Here is a 24,249-nt window from a genome sequence, read left to right on the forward strand (position 1 = left end):
CAAACTGCTTACCTTTGCTTTCATCTCCCTTCTCAATCTTGTTGATGGGGAAAACAGTGCTGACATGAACACAGTCTAAAATGTTGAGTAAGATCTTCGTCAAGCGCAGCAGGTCACTGAAGTTGTAGAAGCCAAAGTATATGAGGTTTCTGGCCAGGTTTACTACCTGCAAATAATAAAGTTTGAAGATATTTATTCGACTCTCATCTACTCACAAACCTCAAAAGAAAAGAATTACCTCAAAGGTGAGCTTGTTTTTCTCCTTGTCAGAGAAGGGAATGTTTTGCGACACCACCTCTCGCAGGTAGGTCTCAACGAAATCCATGGTGAGGCTGAAACGCTCCTTGATCTCATCTCTAGTGGTCCCGTCGTTATCGTAGCTGTTTAACACGGACAAAACATGTGAGAGGCGTCTTCAGATGGCGAATGCACAGCAATTAAAAGTACACAGAGGTGAAGCTCACTCATCAATAGCAATTTTAGATGGAATCTCGGACCACAGACGAGCATATTTGACCGGCGTGACCTGCTCCTGAGGGTCCCGGTCCACGTGCATGTGCAACATCAGGCGGCAGAAAGAGGCCCTCAGGTCAAAGGGCAGGTCTTCGTCGGACATGCAGCGCAGGATCAAATCGACATCAAGCTGACCAGAGATTTTGTTGATGGCCAAATACTGGCGGTCCAGACACATCCGAGCAAAGAGGTTGAGTTGGCACCTGGATGGAGAGAGATGGGAGTGTTAGAGGGATCAAACCTGGGAGAGTAATACTAATACAAGAAATGATTTGATACATTATGGGCATAAAATCTGTATTAACAGTTGTCCTGTTAACAGATTCTGCCACCCGAGTTCTGGATTTATGTGACTTTCTTCAAAATTACCAAAATCCTCTTTGCTGATTAAGGTTCTGCTGTAAGTTTACCAGGTCATGTCCTGGTAATTAATGCAACTGAATCATATTCTCCTAATTTTCAAATAATGGACTGAGTTGAAGAGATATTCCAAGTTTGGGATATTGTCTATCCTCTAATGTTCCAACTTCTAGGAGCCTCTAGAGATCACACTGAATTTGCAATCCACAAACTTTGACTCCATTTACTTAAGAGGCAACTTCTGAAGGCAAAGTCACTCCACACCATTCATATGTTTCATTCTACTTCTAAATGATGCATGTCACCTAAAATCCCCAATAACTAATTTGTATTTTGCTGTAACATGACAAAAATGTGGAAATTTACATGAAGTATCATCACTTTTTGAAGGCACTTCTAATGTTTTAATAGTCTTTTCGTGCAAGACATCTCACCTGTAGTAGCTGACCACTTCCTGGTCCTCCTTCTGACCCTCCTTTGCATCCTGGGCCAACTCCCGAACGCTCTTACTGCGGATCTCCTTGCAGTTGTCTTTCCAGAACAACCAGACCTCCTCCACCTCTTCTGCCTCTGCAGGATCCTCCCCATTTACCGTTGACTCAATCTCAAACCTGGACAGTACTAATCTGGTGATAAGTAGAAAAACGATGGTGTTCTTTTAGTGCTCATGTTTGCTCCTCCAGTTCTCTCTCTCTTGAAATGAGTGTCTTACTTAGTTTCAATGAGGATGTCAGCATTGCTGCTGTCCAGCACTGCGTTGCAGATGAGCTCCTGAGTAACTGGGATGGATTTGTGCATGGACACACAGAGATCTGACAAGTAGTCCAGAAATCTGTGAACAGATTATTTTATAAGCATCGGAGAGGCTGAAGCTGCAAAACATGGATTTATTTTATGTATTTTAATTTTAGGGCATATATCTGGAATAAAGCCCATGCATCATAGATAAATTCACATTTTGTTAAAGGGACAATATTATGCGTTTCCCAGTCACATAGGATGATTTTATAGCACAGTCAAGTAACTATGTTGCCTTTAATTATTATAAAAATGCTATGTATATTAAATACGACTTGACTTTGTAATTTTACGCCTTGAAATTGGGCCTCTGTCTCTTTAAGAAACTCCTGCTCTTTCTAATGCTCCGTCTTCAGGAAGTCATCACAACATGGCTCCTCTATTAAGCGTTTAACATTTTTACCAGTGTTGCTCTGAGAAGTAGCTCCTATAATGAGCTCAGCAGACACTCAGCTCCACCAGGTGTTTGCTAATTGCTGCTGGCTAGTCTGAAGGAGCTGAGTGGGAGAATGGCGGAGTGAGGGTTTGGACACTGCAGGTCTGAAGAGGAGTTACGTCTCTAAAGCGGGACTAGTCCACCCAGCTGGATGGTTGCCATGGAGATCAAAGGATTTCTCAAAAATGCATAAAAAAAATAAGTGAGCTTTACATGTTTTTGAGCTTTACATGCTGTAAAGCTCAAAAAGATCAATTTTACATAATACTGCCCCTTAAACATCACTCAACATGATTAACACCTGGAAGAATTACAATAACTGGACAGGTTTTCCTCGGTTAATATATTTATAGCCAATAATATTCTTTTAGAAACCTTACAAACAAATCCTGGTCACATCAACAGCTTTTATCTCACTCTGTTAATCTGAAATCACCTCGGTTCCCGATTCTTTCTCACTAGTGTGACAAAGGTGTCAATCTCAGCAGCGGTGATGTGTTTTTCCAGCAGCTTCCGGTTGTTATGGAGCAGAGCCGTTATTGTGTCTTCTGCCAGAACGTCGTACCCAATCTGCTTCTGCATGAAGCGAAACTGTTTGGCTATATATTCCTGTGAACAGAATAAAAACCGTGTTGCTTATGACAAAAAATAATAATAATAATAATAAAAATTGTGAGTTTTTATTGCAGCAATTTGCAGCTTACTTGGTTCTTTCTGTAATCCTGTTGGGAATGGCGGAGAACTCTGTAACAGAGCCGGCAAATGTGCCTGAACGGAGCGTGGCGCTGATCTCCCAGCTCCTCCAGTCGTAGCATGGGACCGTCCCCGCTGTCTGTGAAAGGAGCTTGGAGAAGCTTAAAAATCTGGAAAGAAAACCAATAAGTTGTTGTTTTCAAACGTCTGGTATAACCTTATGCCAGCTAATATGAAGTCTACAGAGTTAAAGGCCTACCTGTTTAAGGATGTTTTGCTCTCTCATCAGTTTTTGTCTCTCCCTATTGGGTTTATTGACCATGATCTCCAACACGTCCTGCCCACTGTTGGGGATGTCCACCACAAAGAAAACCAAATCTTCTAGCAGCTTTGTCACAAACCTGGAAAGTGAAGATGAAAGCATTTCACTCGAGCAGATTTTTGTTAAATTACACTCCCATGTTTACGAATGATCAATTTAAATAACGCAGTACCAGACATACTGTAGTAAGGAGGACTGAGAAGCATACCTCCTTTCATTTTGCGTAATGGTTCCTTTTTCCAGCTTGCCAGCTATAGAAGCTAACACCTTACTAGCATCGTTGGCGAAGTCTAAATCTCGCACTTCTGATGGAGGCACCGGGACTATGGCGAACGCTTCCTTGTCTTCTTTCACGGCTGATGTTCCAATCTGGAAAACGTAGCAAAACGTCCAGCTGTCAAAGCAGACTGATCAGCATTACACTTGGTCAACTGATGGCAGTGGGCAAACCCCGCACCTGCAGCATGACGGGTTTCTCCTCCTCCTTGTCAATTGGGAGGTTGGTACTATGAACCCACGTGTTGGAGACCAAGTGTCGAAGTCTGACGTAGGAACTCCTGAAAGGCAAGAGTCGCTTTTAAGAAAAAAAAACCCCCCCAAAAAAAACAAACAAAAAACCCAGAAGGATGATGATTTCAAGTCAACAAAAAATAATGAACAATTACATAGCAGAAGTAATAAATGTTTTTCAAAACTTTTGGCAAAAAGGTGGTATTTATTTGTTTTCAATCTCCAACATTTCGCCTTTCCAGGACACCACAAGAAACAAAATATTAACAAGTACACTTGAAATAAGACAAAACCAGCTTAAAAGTAACTTTTCAACAAACAAAAAACAGGTCTTTGCAAAAACAGGTCAGTCAATCAGATTGTCTGAACAATTTCAAATTTCAAATCTTCTCAACTGGATTTAGGTCTGGACTTTGACTGGACCAAAGATGGTTTAATCTGTAACATATTTTATACGTTATAGATTTGTTTGTGGTCGTCCTCCTGGGAGCTGAGCCTCCTCCCCAGACCCAAGTATTTTGTAGCCTTCATCAGGTTTTCCTCTAGGATTGTTCAGCGTTTAGATACATTTATCCTCCCACCAACTGTGACAAGCTCCCATGTCATTGCTGGGGATGGTATTTGAAGGCGGCATGCTATTTTGAAAGCCTAAAACGTCAATTCATGTAACATCTGACCACAGAATGTTCTTCCACGTTTGTGTGTAGGTGGATCGCCACATCTAAAAACAGAAGTCGTATACTAATTGGGTTGGAACAAACTCTTTCCATTTTCTACTTGACATTCAACAATAACGGTCTCCCTTAGATTTCAAAACCTAAATTTAGACATCATGTTTTTGTGTGAAGGAGACAACTCGTAAATCACACATATAGAGGCCTACAGGTATCTTCTAGATAGCTTTATGAATTGTTGAGAAGTCAATCAAGACAACTCAAGACATGTTACAAGTGTTCGACTACCTCTAAAGTAATGAAATGCAGCACCTGACAATAAAACAAACACCATAAAGAAGCAGCTCTCTGAAACAGTGCCAAGGAAAACGGAGAGGAAAGTGCACAACAACATGATTTATTGCACAATGTACTGTGATAAAAAGGCACACCCAATAAATAAATGACTATAATAATCAGTCAGTGTCTGTTGCAACCTTATTGCCTCCCCGGTGAACTGTGTTGCATGTGTAGTGATTAGCTAGCATTGGCTTGTGTGGTCTTATTGCTCCTGTAAGCGCGTATTAAACTTCTACGCCAAAGGCTTCACTGTAACATCACCCGGCCTGCCCCATGTGTGACTGTCTGTGTCATCAGCCTGGCCTCAGGCGCACAACGCAGATAGTAGCCACATTCTTAGCAAAGATTATGTAACTGGCCACAGAGGCTAACGAGCTAACCTTTGTGTGCCAGTTCTGTCAGGCGCTAATTAGCTGGCGTGGCTAAAGTCTGAGAGGCAGGGTTACTTCAGGTTGAAGTGACAGGTAGTCGTGACCAAAAACACAGAAAGGGTATGACATTGTAAAGGCTCTAATCAAGCTGCGTAGCCTCTGTTTTCATCTCGCAAGGATAAGTACACCATTGGACTTTCAGAACTAAACATTCATCCCTCGTACCATGCAATCAAAGAAGTTGTAAACAAAGCAAAACCTGAACACAGATGACAAGACTGCAGTCAACAAAGGCAGGAATACAACATTGCTGTTTAAAGGGGCGGTGCAATATATTTTCCAGGCACATAGAGCCGTCAAGTCACTGTGTTTCTATTACAAATATGCAAAACACTTTTTTTAATATTCTGCTAGTGTAAATTAAAAAAAAAGAAAAAAAAAAAAACAATTTTGCAATTGCTGTGTTTGCATTAAGAAACACCCTTAAAAACTTTCATGAATAAGCCTCTTCACTTAACAGGTCATCAAAAATCAAGGCGGTGACTAATGTAAACATTTACATGAGATATATTCACATTTCAGCCACGGCGCTAGAGCTTATCCATCAGCCATCAGGGGAGACGTCGACATCTTATCGAGGCACTGGAGCGACAAACTCCTTATTTTTGGGAGCGGCTACATATGTATGTGATGTTTTGGGGAAATTGCAGTCAGTGAATTTACAGAAGAGCTGCCAATGTCCAACTTTTGACTGAAACTCAAGTTTTGATCAACTGCACAATGCTGTAAGACCTCTGGTAGAGCCAGCTGCACATTGTCCAAGAAGGCCCGTGTCCATAAATAAATGTTTTGCTGCTGCATGCAAACAGGCGTGATGCCAAAAAAATCCTTAAACTAATTTAGTTTTATAACTCCAGTCGTGCAATTTAAAGCTTATGCTCCCTTCGGTTGTTATAAATATGCTCTACATATCAAAAAGAATGTAAAAAACCTTTGACTTTACAAACTGAAATTGATCTCTGTCTCTTTAAGAAGCTTCTACTCTTTCCGACACGCTGCTTTCACATGCATGCCGTCACAAAATGCTTCTCATTAATGTTTCTTAGGAACATTGAACTGAGAAGTCGTTCATATGATGAGGTCAGCAGACTCTCAGCTCTGCCAGGTGTTTGCTAAATGCTGCTGCCACTAGTCTGGAGGAGCTGAGTGGGGAAGGCGTGTTCTGTGAAGCGGAGGCATACAGGTGTGCTTTTGATGAGGGAATAACTTTATGACAAAAAACAAAAAGAAAAAAAAGGTCAATTTTACATAATACCCACCATTTGGACGGTATCAGATGCAGATCAGATTACAAAACATCCCCACTAAATGTGTGTGCAGCTTACATAATATGTGGTTTGTATTCTTGCGTAGAAACATCAATAATTATGTTGATATTTTGAAATCTGGGAGTTTTCTCCCTTTCTTGTTTTCATCTAGGCAAGCCTGGCACATATCCTGTTTTGCCTTTATACTGTTCTGCCTTTATACTGTTCTTGTGTTTAAAAGATCTGCTTTTAGTCAAAAGAGAGTGATCGCACAGTCAGAACAGACAGCACATAGCAAAACTGGTCCGTGTCCACAGTTGCCCACTTTTAAACTCAACACCACAGAAACTAGTTTCAACTGATGCTTTAAATTCCCCCTCCACAAAAACACATGACTCACATGTTTTTCCTCTTTGAAATGTTGTTTTTTGACATCACTGTGGTCTTCATGAAGGGACAGTGTTTCATCAACATAGTTGTCATTTGTCAAGGTTTTCTTTTTACCCCACACTTTAAGATTCCTTCAGTACTATGTTTTCATTGAAAGTGAATGCGTCGTCGAACTCATAGCAAGAAAGTTTGCGTCTTGAATTTTCCTTCTTTTTCATTCCTTTATAAAATGATTTTGCTCCGAGTTTAAGTACTTTCAAGTAACAGATGATTACAGCTGCAAGTCTTTCAGGTTTCCTCTCTACCAGTTTTGCACATTTAGGAAACTGGATTTATTTATTTTTTCTAATTCATCTTTGAAAATTGCTCCAGCTCAGTTAGTTTGGCTGGAGAGCATCCAAGAAAAACTATTTATCTTCCTAAAGATTCGCAGTTGGATTTAGGTCTGGATCTTGATTGGGCCAATTTAAGACATGACATTTAAGACATTTGCTGTCTTATGGCAAATTATAAAAGGTCTCGGTCGATTTTTTTATACTGCTCTTCCTCAAATGCCAATTTTGGCTATAACATAATTTCTCAATTATTAAAATCAAGCTTGGCTGTAATGTAAAATGTTTGCAACTAGGGGAAAGCAATGAATAGATTTTCTTTGTTTTTTGAAGATTTAATTGTTTAAAAATCTGGAATTGTTCATCACTAATGAACTTCTTTGGTTTCCAGAGGGATGTTAACTCACCCAAGAACTATCATGACAAACATGACAAACATCTTTTTATTTTGACTTTGAATTCAGGTCAGCTCACCGAGGGAAATAAAATCCAGTTGTTTTTGCTGTACTTTTTTTTTTTTTTCTTTTCGACATTTTCCGTTATTGGTATTTCTTTAAAGGAAAAAAAAACATGAGGGAAAGAAAATAGATTAGAATCGGAAACTGAAAAAATATGAGACTTAATTTTTAAGCCCAGTCCTGGTCGTAACACGAGTTTCAGATGGAGGATTTTAGAAGCTCGAACGAACTCATTCACAGTTTGGACCGGGTTTTGTTGGGAACCATGCTGTACCTGGGAACCATCGAATCCCCTCCTCTTAGGGTGGTGGGGTCCAACTCAAAGATGGACGACACCTCCATGCCGTCGGGTACAGGGACCAGGGTGTACATGATTTTCTCCTGTGGAGCGCGGAGGCGGCCTCGCAGAGCCTCGTTATCAGCATCCAGCTAAAACAAAAATAAAAATACAGTAAAGGACGCCCTGCACACACCTGTAAGAGAGTTAAGAATCAGTGGCAACAATCCTTAACCATAAAGGTAAATAACAATGCTAAGTGAACAAAGGTAAATCATACTGAAACTATTTAAATTTGATAAGTAATTTTATGTACATTTACAAACATCCTCTGTTTTTTAAGCCTTCTACTCTAAGATGATGCTGGAATTTGCTGTATTTGTGCTCTTAAAGAAAACAAAATATATTTTTATTCAATAACTACCAGCACTGCTGAGCATCAACTAAGATGATTACACAGTGACACCTTGTGGTAGGTAGGAGCTACTGACACACACAAAGCAAATGATGAGATTTTATGCCAAATCTGGATTCGAGTGCAGAATTGAATATGCATATCCACACTGGCGTAGCAACCAAAAAACATCTATGGATTGTGTGACAATACCTGAAAATTGAAGGGTGTAAAGTCCACCACCTGGAGCAACAAAGAGAAACCCAGAGCAGATTTTTAAAACGCCCAAGAACGACGAAGCAGAGGCAAAGCTCCAACAACGAGAGAACATCAGACTTACAGAAGATCGCTGCTCAGCGCTCTCCTCCTCAAAGTCTGGGTTCACCTGGAAAATCCATTTGAAAAACATTATCCAATGAATCATTCATTTAGGAATGATGTACTTCTTTTCTTTAAATAAAATATAAGTAACTGCAGTTTTGAAATCTCTGCTTCATTTCGGAATAGATTTTAAGGTGGTTTTGATGCAGAACTATTTAAAATGCATTGCTTTTGCAAAATTACTGATCACAACAACATTGCAAAGAATTGTTGGAACTACAATTAATATCAGCCAGATGTTGGGCTCTCTATAACAATAATACATAGTTGGTGATGCTAGTTGCTTATCATAGCAGAACATGTAGACGTTTCTTTGAAAAAATAGCATATTCAATCATATGCAGCTTTTCCACTAAAGTCATGCTCCTGATATACTTTCTGTTTTGCCAGAAGTTAGTTTTGCAAAAATAATCATTGCATCTTTTTTGGCAAAAATAGACTTGGGTCATTATTTTCAGACGGTGACAAAATACACCTGCTAAAGTTTACAGCACAACAACAAAGCACTAAAACACAATACAAACATATAAAAATACAGCACACATTCATCAAATCAACACTTATCAGGATTTTATCATTTTTTAAAGGATGTTAGGATTTGTGCATCATATATTTACATGTCCACCTTTAGCATCTCCTCCTCATTAACAGAACAGTTCAGATATTTTCCACATAATTTCCTTGTTTACATTATTATCTCCATATGTTGTTTTTTATTACCTTTTGTTTTCATCTTCCCTAAAATACTTTGTGTTGCTCTTGTTGTGTATGAAAAACTGTCAATAAATTAGAAGTCTCTTGGTGTTTAATTATTGCTGCCAGCTCAGAAAAAAAAAAGGGGGTGGGGGTAATCCACCGACACACACCTCACCCACCTCTGCAGCCAAATAGCAGCCGGTGGCCAAATGCTTAAACCTGAACAGACTGTTCCAATATCCTGCACCTCCTCTGCATGGGTCATGGTGCACCACCTGGTGATGAGAGAAGAAACGGCATTTAAAATAAAGCCAGCATTGTTTCCGCATCAGGAATCAGCATTTAATTGATCGGGGGACGGATTGTATTTTGGGAACACATGTCACCAACCTCCACTTCCCACAGTGCTTTGCTGCTGGTGGCTGAAGTCGCCGACTGTCGACCGGTGGTTCGGAGAAAAACGTACTGCTTCTTCCTGTGGTCATCACAAGTTAGAAACTTTTCCTGCTCTGCGTGGAATAACCGCACGACATCACCCTAAAACAAAACAAAACAAAACAAAACAAAAAAGCCCATAAGATATGATCAAGTAAATGTCAATTTTTGCTGTTGTAGACAAAAAAAAAATCAAGTAATGTCTATTGTGTCAGTACCTACCCCCTTGAGTATAGTTTCTAGGTTGTCACTCCATTTCATGAATAGAACAACTTTCCAGCTTGTGTTGCAATTTACAGAATTAACCTGAGAAAAAGAACACAGAGAAATGCTGTATGAACATCTCAACACATTTATTATTATAACAGTCGTACCTCGTTACACCCCGGGTTGTCAACTAGCTGGTGGCTGCTGGCATGGAGAGGCTGTCCTGCATTCACAGGGTTGAGGACGACTTTGTCTCCGATCACCACCTGCAGGAGCAATGCAGATTCACAGAGGAACACCACATTGCTTAGAAGCAAAATATAAACATAGAAAACCTTAAAATATGATAAAAACAAGTTAATCATTTTACAAAAGTGACCTACATTTTATAAATCTAATAAAATCTCTACCAGCTCAGATTTGTTTCTAACTATAGACGCCATCTCTTGAACACTAGGTGGAGCTGTGTCTCTTACCAACATAAGAGACAAAACGTCAAAAACCTCAAGTGTTAATTTATGACAAATAGTGATTTAGACAAAGCTTTGATTATTTACATGCACCACAAGTTGAACTCAACTTTTCAAAACGGTGCAAGAATTCATCTTAAAAAGTAACTGTTTTTAAATATTTGATTTCAAAAGTCAAACATTTGTGCCACAGAGTAATCTGCATGTTCTCAAAGAAACAGACTGAGGTCTTGCAGTCGATGCCGCTGACCAAGACACTGGTCAGACTGGAAGAGAGGCTGGTGCCTCTTGGCCCTTTTAAAAGGATGAATCAAATGTGGAGGACAAATCTTCCCAAAGGGATTAATTAAGTGGAACTTAATTAGCCATTCAGCCAGCTTAACTCTATCACCTTCCATTAGCCACGATTAGAAACTGCAGCTCGAGCAGCAGAGGTTAGGTTCACGTATGCCCCATTTACCCGAGCCACTCTGACTTCCCTTCAAAAAGCATTACGCAAATGTAGCTTTATATAACCCGTTAGCAAAAAAAAACAAGAAATCTCCATTTCTTTTCTTTTACAACTTGTTGCTTTTATAAGCACTCCAGACAAAACGGTTGTGTTCAGTTTCCACCCGATACCTGTGATTATCAAATTTCAAGCTTTGCTAAACATCCTTGGAACTGCCGTCTTATATTCAGATATTTTTCAACTACAATGGATTTTCCAGTTTTGGGTCATATTTTGCATATATGTTATTTTCAAATTTGCACCTCAAATGGGAGCCTTTGTTCCACATGTTTGCAGTCTCCTCTCTCTGTGTTTTGACCTGCTACAAAGAAAAAGTCTTATGGTATCTGCCAACAAAGATCTCATGTATTCTTTCCCTTGCACTTAATAATTTTGGTCTGTTTTCTGTTGGTCCATCACATCAAATCCCAATGAAATACATTGGATTTTGTGTGTGTAAGTCAACAACATGAGCATAACTTCAATGGATCCGGATACTTTAGCTGTATCTACAGCCTGTGGTTTTCTTTTTTTTTTCCAGGCACAAAGAAAATTGGCTGCACTCAAAATGAATTTTCACACTGCGTCTCATTTCCTGCAGCTCTTTCTGGATCAAACCGCAGGTCAGTACATCGGATTATAGCAGCATAGGTATTAAGAGAGATGTAATTAATAGATTCTGTTTTACTGTACGCTGCTAAAACGCAAACTCTGACCAGGTGTGTGTGTTTCCGGTCTAGTTTCTAGAGAAAATATTTTTGTACATTTGAAATAAGACAAAGCTAACCTACAAGTAGCTTTTAGTAATTATAGAAACTTGTTTTAAGTCAATAATTCTTTAATATCGATGAAAAAGTTCTAGTTTCACTGGCAGATTATTTCACTAAAATGACCATTTTCTCATGTTACAAGCTCCTATATCTTTCTAAAACATTAATTACAAGTTAGTTTTGTCTTCTTTCAAGTGTACCAAGATATTTGCACTACAAACTGGACAAAAAATACTTGATCAGATTTTGTATTTTTGCAGTGTATTTAGTAAAACCAGCCTAGTTTCTTTGTTCTGCATCGAATATGTTCTTCATCTTGATGCCTCCGGAGCCCATCATCAGCCGGCTTTTCATTTGTTCTTGTAAAACACACCAGACAGGATTTTGAATACAGTGCTTCTAATCCAACCAGACAGACTCTCTTTCTCGAGCAGATCATTGTTTATCAGCAGTTCGTCATGCTTGACAAGTTGAACATTTCAAAACAAACGGCGTCGAGCCTGAACTGGAGGCTCAGATGTGGCCAGTGCATGTGACTTCTGTTTTCGAACCCCATGTAAAGTCTAAAAATACACGCTAGGTTCCTTCTATTGGGCATAATTAACTGGAATCCCACACCCAGCGCTACCCACACTGTCTCCCAGGGATCTCAGCTTGTAGAACGGCTGGATGTAGAACCAGGATCCCTCGTTCCCGGCCGAGTCCAGAGTCACTCTCATGGCATTCTTCTCCAGCAGTGCAGGTAGACGCTTGTTCACCGTCAGGTATTTATTGCTTTTCAGGTGCAGCAACTGTTGGCACAAGGCATACAGTTACAGGAGATGTAACCAATCAGTCTCTCTCTCTGGAGAGAGATGTGGAAAGTGTTACACAGCTTGAGAAAAATGTGGAAAAACTGGTGCGACGGAGGCCATGGGGACAACTTGAATGAACTTTACAGCAGAGATGCTTGATATTGTCTTTTTTTTAGGTCATGCAAGACTGCCAATTGATCCAAGGGGTTACTTTGGGAACTTTAGTCACAGCTGGTTTTCTCCTAACAAGCTTCTAAGTGTATATTTCCCAAGCAGCAGTTGAATTATATAAGGTATGTGCAACTAGGACATCCCACACTATGTCCCTTATGCACATTACACAGCAAGTTTCTCAGATAAACGCACATGAATGCAAAACCTTCCTGAGCAATGAGCGAAGGAAAAGACCTTTTAACGGTGACCTTATAGGACTTCTTTGTTCTGCGGCAATTATTTAAAACTCTTCAGATTAAAAAGCAGAATTATGGTCAGTTTTATCAAGCACTCAGCATCCTCTAAGCATGCCGCACAGCACCGCAGTCCATTAAGCAAAGCCCCTTATCTGGTCGGCCGCAGCGCACCTGAATCACATTTCCATACTGGATGACTGTTCCCAGCAGCTTGCGGTTTTCAGACTCATTCTGCTTCTTCTCGAGGTCTGCGGCGTGCTGAAAGGTCACGACAGAGCATACGGATGGAATCACAAACACGCATCGTCGGAAATCGTCCGTGTAGTTACACTGCAATTATGGTTTGCGAGGCTGGAAATAGATCTTACGTGAAGTTTATTGAGCAGGACCGTGTCCGTCGTGCTGTTGCCGCCGGGCTTCGCCGCTTTCCAGAACTGTTTCTGTGCCGAGTATCTGTTCATTGGACACAGCTTGAAAAGGCAGTCTAAAAGCACAAACAGAAAGACACATGTTTCATAATTTATCGCAACAGTCTGCACTCATGCTCGGCGTCCTGACCTCGGCAAACGCAGCCAAGTTTGGGGAAAGCGGTACACGGAGACTAAAAATAGTCCTTTTCAGAAGAGGAATGGCCTCGACTTGGTCTCACTCACAACAAACTTTACGGATATGTGGGAATTCACAGACGGGAGCTAGTAGCATAAAGATATGGCAGGAATTTTGTTTCACCAGCAGCAGGTTTGGAGAATAAATGTTGCCCATGCAAAAAAAAAGAAGAAAAAAAAAGCTGGACTTACATTAATGGAATATAATCTTCTGAAAATATCAATTTTATTTTCAACATCAAGTAGTTCAAAGTGCTCATAAAAATATCACAGTCACCAACTATAAAACATGAAATAAACATTAAATTTTGTCAAATGCCATCAACATCAAATATGTTGATCAATGTTTCACTTACTACTAATCAAAGGCAACTCTAAGCAGGTGGGTTTTTAGCCTTGGCCTAAAGGAAGTCAATGTTTCGGCTGTTTTGCAGTTTTTTCCAGACTTGTACTGCATAGAAGCTAAATGCTATTTAAATAATAAACATAACTTATAGTTCAGTAGGGGGAAAAAATTATTTAGTTGATATGATTAAGATGAAAATAAAAGAAAAATCCTTTGTACATATTGCAAACAGAAAAATGGGAAGCAGCTATTTGTTACTTTTTAAATTAGGGTGTGAACAGATCAGTCGATTTACTTCATTTTATGTGATCGGTGGTCGGTTGATGGCAACGTGTGATACCAATTTTATCTACAAACATCAGAAAATCCGCCACTGTTACTTTTCACTTTGATATGAGAGAAGGCAGCCTGACGGAAACCACCCAACCTCATGAAATGATCGAATAAGTCTGGATTGTTTCAATGTTTTTCACAAAAAAGAAGAAAGATTGGAACATTAAAAGTGTATGTCACAATACACTACACGTAACAACACCTGACAGAGTCGGTTATAGTTTAATTTTAATTCAGTATCAGCAAAAATCTGAATCAGTAGCCCCTGTTATGGCCCAGACATCTTTGTTAAACTGTAAGGACAGATTTTGATGCTGCACAGTGACTGGTGGGATGGAAATAAAGATGGACCAACATCAGCCATGAAACAGAACTGACTCCAAGTTTGGAGAGAGCTGCTGATTCAAGTGGTGGAGGTAAAGTTTCTGGTTCATGAGTGAAGATAAAATTTAGCAGGAAACTGGTATATTACATGTTAAAGACAGGCTCAGAGTACTGAGCCACAAAAAACAACAAGCTCTTTTATGCCAACCGTTTCCTATGCAGACTTGACAAATAATTTTAAAAAATGTTCCTTAAAAAAAAAAAGACAAATGACAGAAAAAAGTCTTTAAAAAATAATTCTTTCAGAGTTGACCTGAATTGAAAGTTGGAGAGGGATAAAAAAGCAGTTTTTAAAACATGTTTTGTCAAACAAGATGGTAGCTCTTTGGTAGGTTGACATTCTGAACTATGGAAACCCAAATAGAGAAAAAAAATGCAGATTTTTCAGAGAATTAAATGTTCAAAAACAGAAAATTTAGCTAATGGATAAAAATCAAGGGCTGCACAATGGTGCAGTTGGTAGAGCTGTTGCCTTGCAGCAAGAAGGTTCTGTGTTCGATTCCCGGCCTGGGGTCTTTCTGCATGGAGTTTGCATGTTCTCCCTGTGCATGTGTGGGTTTTCTCCAGGTACTCCGGCTTCCTCCCACAGTCCAAAAACATGACTGTCAGGTAAATTKTCCCTAGGTGTGAGTGTGTGTGTGCATGGTTGTTTGTCCTGTGTGTCTCTGTGTTGCCCTGTGACAGACTGGCGACCTGTGACCCCGCCTCTCGCCTGGAACGTTAGCTGGAGATAGGCACCAGCACCTCCTGACCCACTAAGGGACAAGAGTGTTAGAAAATGGATGGATAAAAATCTATTTATTGCCCAGCCCTGATGTGCACAACATAAAACAAAAACTCTCACTGAAATGGGGATTCAGTCTCATGGACAGCATGAGGTTCACAGCTATTTTAAGGAGCAGAGAATATAGAAAGTGCCGGTACAGACTGATAAATATACAAGATACAACTAGAAAGAAAACTTTCTGAGTTGTAAGATGATAGACTAACTCATCCGTTCAAACATTTACTATGAACTACTGCATTCCAAGTGTCAACTAGAACTCCACTGAGTAATAACAGAGATAAAAATACGCATTTGGGCTACCGTACTCAGAAATGCGGTCAAAGCAAAGAGTGTCGGGGGATTGCCCATCATACAGCCTGGAGTGGAGGAAGCAGGGCAGGAAAGAGGAGGGCAAAGACCCAAAAAAAGAAAACGGGGCACTGGGAGAACATTTGTCTGATGCAAATGGGCAATAATGGCCATTAAAAGCAGAAAAATACCGTGGCACCGTACTACTATGGAGGAAAGGTATTTACTAAGAATTTAGTTGCAAAATGTAGACATTATGTATTTGCAAAAATCTTCACAACACACCTACTAAAGATGAACACCTGTAGGACTTTCAATCTCATTGTCCTCATAAGCTGCGTTTCCATGACTGCAGAATTTGACATTTCAAAAATAAATTTGCTTAATGAAAATAGAAAAACCAATGACAGTCCAGTGGTGGATTGACCCCAATGACACTATTGACCCTTCGCATGTGACTTCACTGCTTCAGACCTCTGCTCACTCTGCCATGATGGACGTAAAAACAACCCGTGTGCTCCTTTAGAGGCCGTCAAAAAGCAAACACTTGTAGCCTAATATCACTTTTATTTAGTTGATTTCACCTTAAAAATGGTCATAGGATGCTGTGTGATCGACAAGGATACAAACCAAACTTGTCATTCATAACTTTTAATGAGGAAAGATACGGCGGCGATGGACATCAGCTGTCAATAATAATGACCGTCAGCCCTCGGTGTAACCGCGGATTTGAAGTGAACGCTTTTTACAACTTTTGCTTACATTCATGTTTCCTTTTTGTTATTGCAACATACAGTGCAGCAATAACAAAAAGGGGGTTTTGAACATAAACTGGTCAATGAATTTTGAAACTTAACCGTGTTGTCATTTTCTCATTAGGTGTTAGGAAACTTGTGCTTTGCCTTTTGTATCTAATAGGGATCTTTCAAACACAGAGTGAAGAAGCAGAATTCCAAAATTTTCAATATTCTTCATCTTTTACCATAAACCTGCCAGAAGACTACCAATGAAAATGAGCTGTTGTGGCTAAACCTGGCATATTTACATGGTTGTTTTGATGTGCTCAAGTTAATTAATATGCCCTGTCCTTTATTAAATAAATTCAAAAACACCCTCAAATGTGTCGCAAGCAGTTATGCGATTCAGTCTTCAATTAACACCCAAGTCTGCATGTTCTCAGAGTTCACATTTCTTTCCTTTTCTCGATCTCTGCAATGACACTATGAAACCGTAATATAGTTGCTCATAAGGTGGATAGCTTGATTTCATACTCAGTTTATTGTGCACTTTTGAGAATAAATACAACCTGCAACTACAAAACATGATCTGATCATTTCATCCACAAGCCCCTCAAATCAGAGACAAGATAGATTAAGCACTTGGCTCCCTGCAGAACTGACTTCTTAAATAGCTTACAAGTGCTGTTAATACTCCACAAAGAGGTTAGGCTCCAGGCCTGTTACAACACTTCTGATTAACTCTGGCGGCTGACACAAAGGGCTTTTTTGTCGACAGATTAACGATTACTTCACAATGCTGAGGTAAATGGTCTGCTTTTCCGAAAATCAATTTGGCGACAAAGATCAACATTTGCGAAACATAAATTATTATTATTATGTGTACTATGATGCGGTAACTAAAGCGTGCAGTAGGTCAACGCAGTGAGAAATTCAGTCAGTGTGCCTCTGCAGTTACAGCAGTGTAGCGATAAACCACACTTTTGAATATCATTTGACTAGCTCAGTTAGAAGCGAGCAGGTCACCTCTCTGCATCTTTAACTGGGAAGAAGTGGCCTTGTGAAATGGCGACCTGTCTGCAAATACAGAAAGGTACTGACTGAGTGACCAGTCCTAACTAATCGCTCACAGATGAATCTCCACAGAATGATGGAATTGAAATAATTGTGTCAAACTCCTGAAGTGTTGATAAGATATAATATTTCTTAATGCAACATTTAAACCGACAGTACAAGATGCTAAATAATTTATGCTTACGAAAGCACAATGAAATGCAAGTGAAACAAAATATTCCTTAAAATGTCTAATGAACAAAAGAGACCAGTGGACATGAACTTACACGGCAGACGCTATCCAATGAGTTAGAATATTTGTTGTGTTGAGACTGGCACCACTTCAAAATAGAAATCGTTTTGCTTGTTGGTCTGATGTAATGTTATAATCTGAAATGTATTTTATGAGCTGTAAGCAGAAAATCATATTTAAATTAAATAAAGATGTGAAAACACTCTTGTGTGGCATTCCTTTAAACAGTAACTCATTAGTGAACAGTTACTGAAATAACTTTTCATTTATATAATAAATATGACTTCGTACTGCTATGAAAAACTAATTACCTCCTAAACCCAATAAGCATCTCTGGAAATTAGTCTTTTAGGATTCCTCGCCTTCTAAAAAGCTCCACTTTTGTCTTGTCTATTAAAGTATTTTTCCAAACGAATCAGGTGTGAATGAAGCTCTCTTAAGTACGTTGTCTCAAACATGTTTCACATCCAAATTTGAAAGATATTACAATTGTTTATTAAATTACTCCGTTTAATTTAGTGTCACGTTGTGAAGGTTATGCATTTAGCATGGACACAACTTTAATCAAAACAGTGTTTTGGTTTTTTTTGCCTTTCTTTTGATCTGTTGTAAATCACCTTAAATTGTCTTGTGTATTAAAGGTGCTTTGCAATGAAACTTGCCTTCTAAATTTGACCAGGACGCTCAAATCACAAGACCGTCGACAAGAAGGTTGCTGTAGTAACCTACTTAAAAATAAACAAGTTTTTTTTGTTGTTGTTCTCTGTTTCAACATTATTGACTTCACAATACTCGACTGTGCATCCGTGTTTAGATTTGCTGCCCCATAAAAATAGGTTACCTTCTGATTACCACGTAGCACACCAGGCTAAGCAAGCAGAAACAATTAGCCTGCTGGGGTGATGACTCCACGCTCACACTTTCTGTTAAACTTTAGTTAGAGAATCTAAAAAAAAAAAAAAAAAAGACTGTTAAAAACATTTTGGTGCAGAATTGGTCAAAATTAAGAGCTGAAATCTGGGAAGGATTTGTGTTTCTATCCGATACGCAGGATGACAACGTCTCAGTTCCTGGAAAAATCCATGCGAGCTAAAAGCCTTTCTTCCAATGAGCAGCCACTCTGTACTTGTCAACCACCGAGCAGTAGAAAATAACCGTGTTAGAAACCACAACCAGACCGCAATAAACAACTAACTTCAGCAAATTTAAAATGTGAAACATCTAAAACATCAGAAGAAAATAAGGAAAGATACATTTAGAGTTTCAGTCTTGAGACAACAGCTTCCATGAGATCAACAGTACACCTAAAGAAAACTTAATTACTGAACCCAAACTTTTCTTTTAAATTAAATTTAGCTGTCAAAGAGTTCATGAAGCAACAAATCATTTCATCAATAAAGCTTTAGCAAATATTCCTCTGAGCAGAGTTCAATATCTCTTCTTTCAAAACTTATTAACATAAAACATAAATAATGTCTCTATAGAGATCATATATATGATCAGATGTATTGGTTCCTCATCAAACCGCTGTTAAATGACCAAAGTCCCAGACGAAGCTCAGCTTACAACACTTCCTGTTGGTATATGGCCAATTCATATCAATCACGACTTCACAGGATTTTGTTAGTGAAATCTGGTTTTTCCGAATGCAATTAAAGCACTTTACACATATTACAATAATGTTTCCAGAAAAAAGGCATTACTGACTGCAGTTAATGCCAGTCTGTCTGTGTCATGTGATCTGCTGTCAGCTGCGCTCAGATATCCACAGAAACCCCCAAGTGTTGGAGAAACAGCAAAACACAGCTGGAACGTTAGTCATTACGTTTATGACATTCAAACCAAATCAGAAAGTTTTACACAATCAAACCATATTCACCATACCAAGGAGCTAAAAACAAAACACAGTAAACATGCTAATGCTATCCTTGCACTTCATCAAACAACATGAAAGCAGCAAGATGAGACTTCGTTAGTCAGTATGCACGAGTCGAGATTTTGCCCCAAAGTCCACTTTTTCTCCATCTATCCATCCATTCATTTTCTTTACACCCAGATTTCAGCTCTAATTTTGACCAATTCTGCACCAAAACGTTTTCCCTTCTAATCCAAGTAATATATTTGAAGGCAGGAGATCTCAAACCAGGTAATATCACATTACAGTCTTTAGAAAGTCACTATGGTTTCAAAATAAAAAATAAAAAACTTGGAGTGGGCCTGACTGCTTTCTAACAAAGCAAGGGTCTAAAGGTTAGGCTGGACCTTCACAGCATGAATGTGAGGTTTAAGCTCTATAACCATTGAACCAGCATGAATCGAATCAATGCAGCTTTTCAGCTTTAAACGCGTATAAGGTTATCGGAGAACTCAAGCTGTCCTGACAAATCTAAGCGGTCCTTATGTAAAATGGATACTTTTTGTGAAGTTTCTAAATGATTGCTTTGTACATTTTTAAAACAGCATGAGAGCCCAAAACTTAAAAAAGAAACAAGAAAATAAAAACTGTCAGAATGCCTTTAAAAAAAGAAATAAAAAAAAAACATCATCGCAGAGCAGACACAATTGGCAGTAAATCTTAATGAAAAATTCAGACATGAATGAGAGCGAGTCCTTACCTCTGAATTTCTTGGGTGGGTTGTTGAGGTCCCCTGCATCCGGTTGCACGACACAGCGGTCATCCACGAGCCTGAACACACAGGTAATAATGGGAATATATTTTCCAAGTTCAAAATGAGTGAGGGTATTAAGCTTAAAATACCTTTCAACCACTTTTTATGTTTTTCAATAACCAAATATTAGCGACAGACTGCAACACTGTAAGAATTGAATTATTATTTACGTAATATCAGCACCACATTAAAGTTATGCAAAAGTTGCTAAGAAATGGGTCAAATCACATGACAAGAGTGTGAAATAGTTTTCTGGCCAAATTTCCAAAGTACTAGTCTGAGGTCCAGTTCAGAAGGACAAAAGAATACATCGCTACGACTCCAGAGGATCCTCAAAGTCCATTTCTACACGTCTCTTCTAGTCAGGTTGTTAAAGAGATAAAAATCAGTGTCTGCTTGTTGCTGGGTGTTAGTTTGTTTAGTTTCAGTGGCACTGACATCTACTAGCAAGTAGAGCATTTAAAAATGTTTTTGATTAAATCAAATATTCTGGTTTTGCAAGAGCTACCTTTTTTTTGACAAACGTGTTTTACAGCTTCTATTTATTTTGACTTTGAACTGAGGTCAACTCACAAAAGGGGTGTTTGAGATAAAAGACAGTTTTTAAATATTTGTATTTTTTTAAATGTGAGGAGAAAAAATTGATTAAAATCAGAACTCAAACAAGAAAATCAGATTTTACTTTTAAGCCGAATCACCCAGCCACTCTGGCAAGATTATAAAAAATGCTGGTTTTCTTTAAACCTGGCAAAGACATAGAGCATACACAACATTAAAGTCTGCTTATTTTTAAACTATCAGTGCATGCCTGTGCATGTATTATGTGTATTTCTATATGCTTTTTTTTCCCCCAGCAGATTTTAATTTATTTTTTTTTACATGCATGTTGCACTGGCTGATGGTGCTTAATGTCATTCTCTATGTGACAAAGTCTCTATTCTAAATTAGCAATATTTCATTTACAAATACACATTATTTTTGACAAAAGGCTGCATTCCTTAGAAATGTTATTTGTAAGGAAAGGTTTTCAGCTTCTACAGCTGTGCTTTATGAGGACTAGCTTTTATTCACGATGCATTAACTGGAAAAGAAATCATCAACATTTACCAACAAAAGAAAATTTATCAGGCTTAGATGGGTAAGCTTTTCTGTGAAGTAACGATATGTATAACATCCTTTTTTTCTTGTTTTCTTCCTAGCTCAAAAAAAAAGAAAGAAGGAAACTCAAAACCCATTAAGTGACCAAACCAAATGTTGAGATGGATTCTAGTAGTTTCTCTCTTCCTCATTGGAAACCACAGAGAATTATGCATCTGAGAACCACAGAGATATCGCATGACTATCGGGTAATGACGCTATCAAATCCAATGGAGACACACCCAACTTAACGCAATTATATTGATAATGGCATCATAATTGTTGCAAAGCTCCCCAGAAATTAAAAACAGACTCACTAACAGCTCATAATTTAATCGCCACGTCAGTGGAACCAGAGTTTTTCCTTATACACTTTTAAATTTTACAGACTGAATAATCTCTAGTTTTTAGGATTTATATTTATGGCACTTTTATTAGTATTCTTGAAGTTCAGAGGCAACGTCAGTCAACAGCACCAGATAGATTGCTGTAAGAAGAAATTTACCACTAGAAATTTGTGTTTTAAGTGTCAGACATTCACAGTGAATGTGACAGGTTCATAAAATGAGCACTGACACATTCAGTTTTTAATGTATGGGAACATGCAGGTCACATTCAGAATGACTAAACAGGTTTTATGACACAGAATAACGTTCGACAGGTTCAACTAAATGCCAGCTCACTGTAGAATAAATATAACATCAATATAAATACATGTCCTCGTTCAAATCCATGTCAATTAATTCATGAAGAGAGCTCACATTCACAGCTGGTTGCTTTTTGACTTAAGTGAAATGGATTCTATTTAATGTAGGAATAATAAGGAATGATTATTTTTAGTCAGGTTCAGGTTTTAATTTTGACAGCTTCATCAAAAGGTTGTTTTCAGTCTAATTCCTTTTCCAAAAGAAACCAAGTGAGGACTGAAGAGTGAAAAGATACAAGACAACTACTCAAACATTTAATGTTATGATCCAATTAAATTTGACTTTCCAAATCCTTTACTGCTGACCCATCATCACAAACGGAAATATTTACAAAGGACAAACTAAAAAACTAATTTCTGTCAATCTTTTATGTATTTAATTGCCACCACACTGGGCATAGAAAGTCAGATTTAATCACTTTAACAATAAAAAATAACTTATCAGCAAGAAGGATGCAAGAAAGTGTTTCAAATATATCTACTATACATCTATATAAAATCTAATGTGGTTATGTGATCAGAATATTTCTTTAGTTGAGGCCTAAACTTATTCATATCTAAGGCATGTTCAAGTTTAATGTAATATTTTAATTTTACCCAACATGTTTCTTCTAGAGGCATTTTGGAATGCTAATGATTTCACTGGTATTTCATAACAAAATGCCAGTGAAATCATAAAAAAACACATCAGTAATTATAAGAAGGCTTAGATTCCTGACATTCCAAACAAAAAAAAAAATCAATTTCTATGAAGAATTTTTGAAATTTAATTTTCTAATAAAACGTATATTAAAAGCAAAGCTGACAATACTGTTTTTCCTAGGAGGTGTCTTACTTTCTATCAGAAACTAGCGTTTCTGTTGAATGAAAATTATTTTTAATATAAATCTGAATAAATGAATAATTTTGGGGTTTAGCTGCACAATCTCCTGTCGCTGCTACATCACTCTGAACCGTCTCCAAGGTTCAGTTGGTTCCAGACATCAAAGTTTTTCCAATGGAAACGAGTTTATCCTTCAGGCATTATGAATGGTGAGACCTATTCCTGTCTTACAGGTTCTTGCAGGCAAATCCATATGAACATACAGAAACTGGAGCAATTGTTGTGTGCACTGCAATGTTATTTTCTTTCATTGACAATATTAGTCATTGATCCTACAACTCTTTTTTACCATTCTTTCGTAAAAAAAGAACGGTAAAAGGCATTTGATGTTAAATGCCTTAACATCAAATGTTAAGGCATTTGATGTTCCAGTCAAATGCCTTAACATTTTAGTCACCATCATCTAAATCAGGGGTGGCTAATTATATCACTTTCTTTCCAGTGACCTTATAATTGCACAATTTGACATTTTGAAAATAAATTTGCTTAATGGAAACATGCTAATTTTGAAAAAACTTTTGTTGATAAAAATGTTTTGGTGCTAGGTTCAGAAGGATTTTTGGCTGTATAGAAGTTGGTTTATTTAGCAAGACTGCAATGGAAACATGTTTTTCACATCACAGGAGTCTCATGACCAACACCCAGATGTTGCCACTGGCGCAAGCCACGAAGAAGAAGACGACAGGAAGTAGTTGAAGGATCATGGCGCAGCATGTTTTTTAATGACTTATGTGAACAAACTTTTTCAAGTGTGATTTTAATTATGCTTATTTCGTGGAAACCCTGCAATTGTGAAATTGTGCTTTTTTGACATTAGCAGAATATCAACAAATGACATTTGTGATGGAAACGCAGCTACTGTTGAATAAAGAGAGGCGATTGACAAGAAATTTATCACGATAAATCATAAAGAATGCAATAAATGCCTGCCCTTAAAACCAAGCCTTTTCCCCCCATCAAAGTTACTTTCTTAGCAGCTGCCCCGCCCCTTGTTGCGCTGTTTTTCTCAGTAGGGATGTTCTGATCCGATTCCAGGTACTGGCCTGCTAATTTCTGTTAATGTATTGTCTGAGAGTTTGTTAGCCACACCTGCAAGGAGCGGCTGAATTTTGTATAGCTGACTTTTAACAAACAATAGTTTTATAGAATGTTTTGATTATCAGTTATCTGGATTTTCCCTTAAAAAAAACAAGTGTTTTTTTTGCACTTTACAAACTTTACAATAAGGTTTGGTCTTTCTC

The 24,249-nt window shown here is 38.3% G+C and overlaps 1 protein-coding gene across 15 annotated transcripts in view; it reads right to left on the reverse strand.

The window, feature by feature from the left end:
* itpr1b (inositol 1,4,5-trisphosphate receptor, type 1b) overlaps window positions 1–24,249 on the reverse strand; it is a 122,518-nt gene that overhangs the window by 92,846 nt on the left and 5,423 nt on the right. For 12 of the 15 annotated variants that reach the window (XM_008410452.2, XM_008410451.2, XM_008410443.2 and 9 more), the window contains exons 3-23: window positions 20,229–20,299; window positions 13,196–13,311; window positions 12,999–13,085; window positions 12,256–12,414; window positions 10,061–10,159; window positions 9,909–9,992; window positions 9,642–9,788; window positions 9,422–9,526; window positions 8,515–8,559; window positions 8,388–8,417; window positions 7,778–7,932; window positions 3,580–3,679; window positions 3,331–3,491; window positions 3,060–3,201; window positions 2,812–2,970; window positions 2,544–2,716; window positions 1,586–1,705; window positions 1,308–1,499; window positions 465–716; window positions 239–380; window positions 13–166 (exon numbers count right to left, since the gene is read on the reverse strand). In XM_008410452.2, the coding sequence (XP_008408674.1) occupies window positions 13–166; window positions 239–380; window positions 465–716; window positions 1,308–1,499; window positions 1,586–1,705; window positions 2,544–2,716; window positions 2,812–2,970; window positions 3,060–3,201; window positions 3,331–3,491; window positions 3,580–3,679; window positions 7,778–7,932; window positions 8,388–8,417; window positions 8,515–8,559; window positions 9,422–9,526; window positions 9,642–9,788; window positions 9,909–9,992; window positions 10,061–10,159; window positions 12,256–12,414; window positions 12,999–13,085; window positions 13,196–13,311; window positions 20,229–20,299 (2,693 nt within the window). The remainder of the gene's footprint in view (window positions 1–12; window positions 167–238; window positions 381–464; window positions 717–1,307; window positions 1,500–1,585; window positions 1,706–2,543; window positions 2,717–2,811; window positions 2,971–3,059; window positions 3,202–3,330; window positions 3,492–3,579; window positions 3,680–7,777; window positions 7,933–8,387; window positions 8,418–8,514; window positions 8,560–9,421; window positions 9,527–9,641; window positions 9,789–9,908; window positions 9,993–10,060; window positions 10,160–12,255; window positions 12,415–12,998; window positions 13,086–13,195; window positions 13,312–20,228; window positions 20,300–24,249) is intronic. The other 3 variants (XM_008410455.2, XM_017304854.1, XM_008410437.2) reach the window with 1 other exon arrangement.

Source organism: Poecilia reticulata, linkage group LG5 (assembly GCF_000633615.1).
Source record: "Poecilia reticulata strain Guanapo linkage group LG5, Guppy_female_1.0+MT, whole genome shotgun sequence".
Lineage (NCBI taxonomy): Eukaryota > Metazoa > Chordata > Actinopteri > Cyprinodontiformes > Poeciliidae > Poecilia > Poecilia reticulata.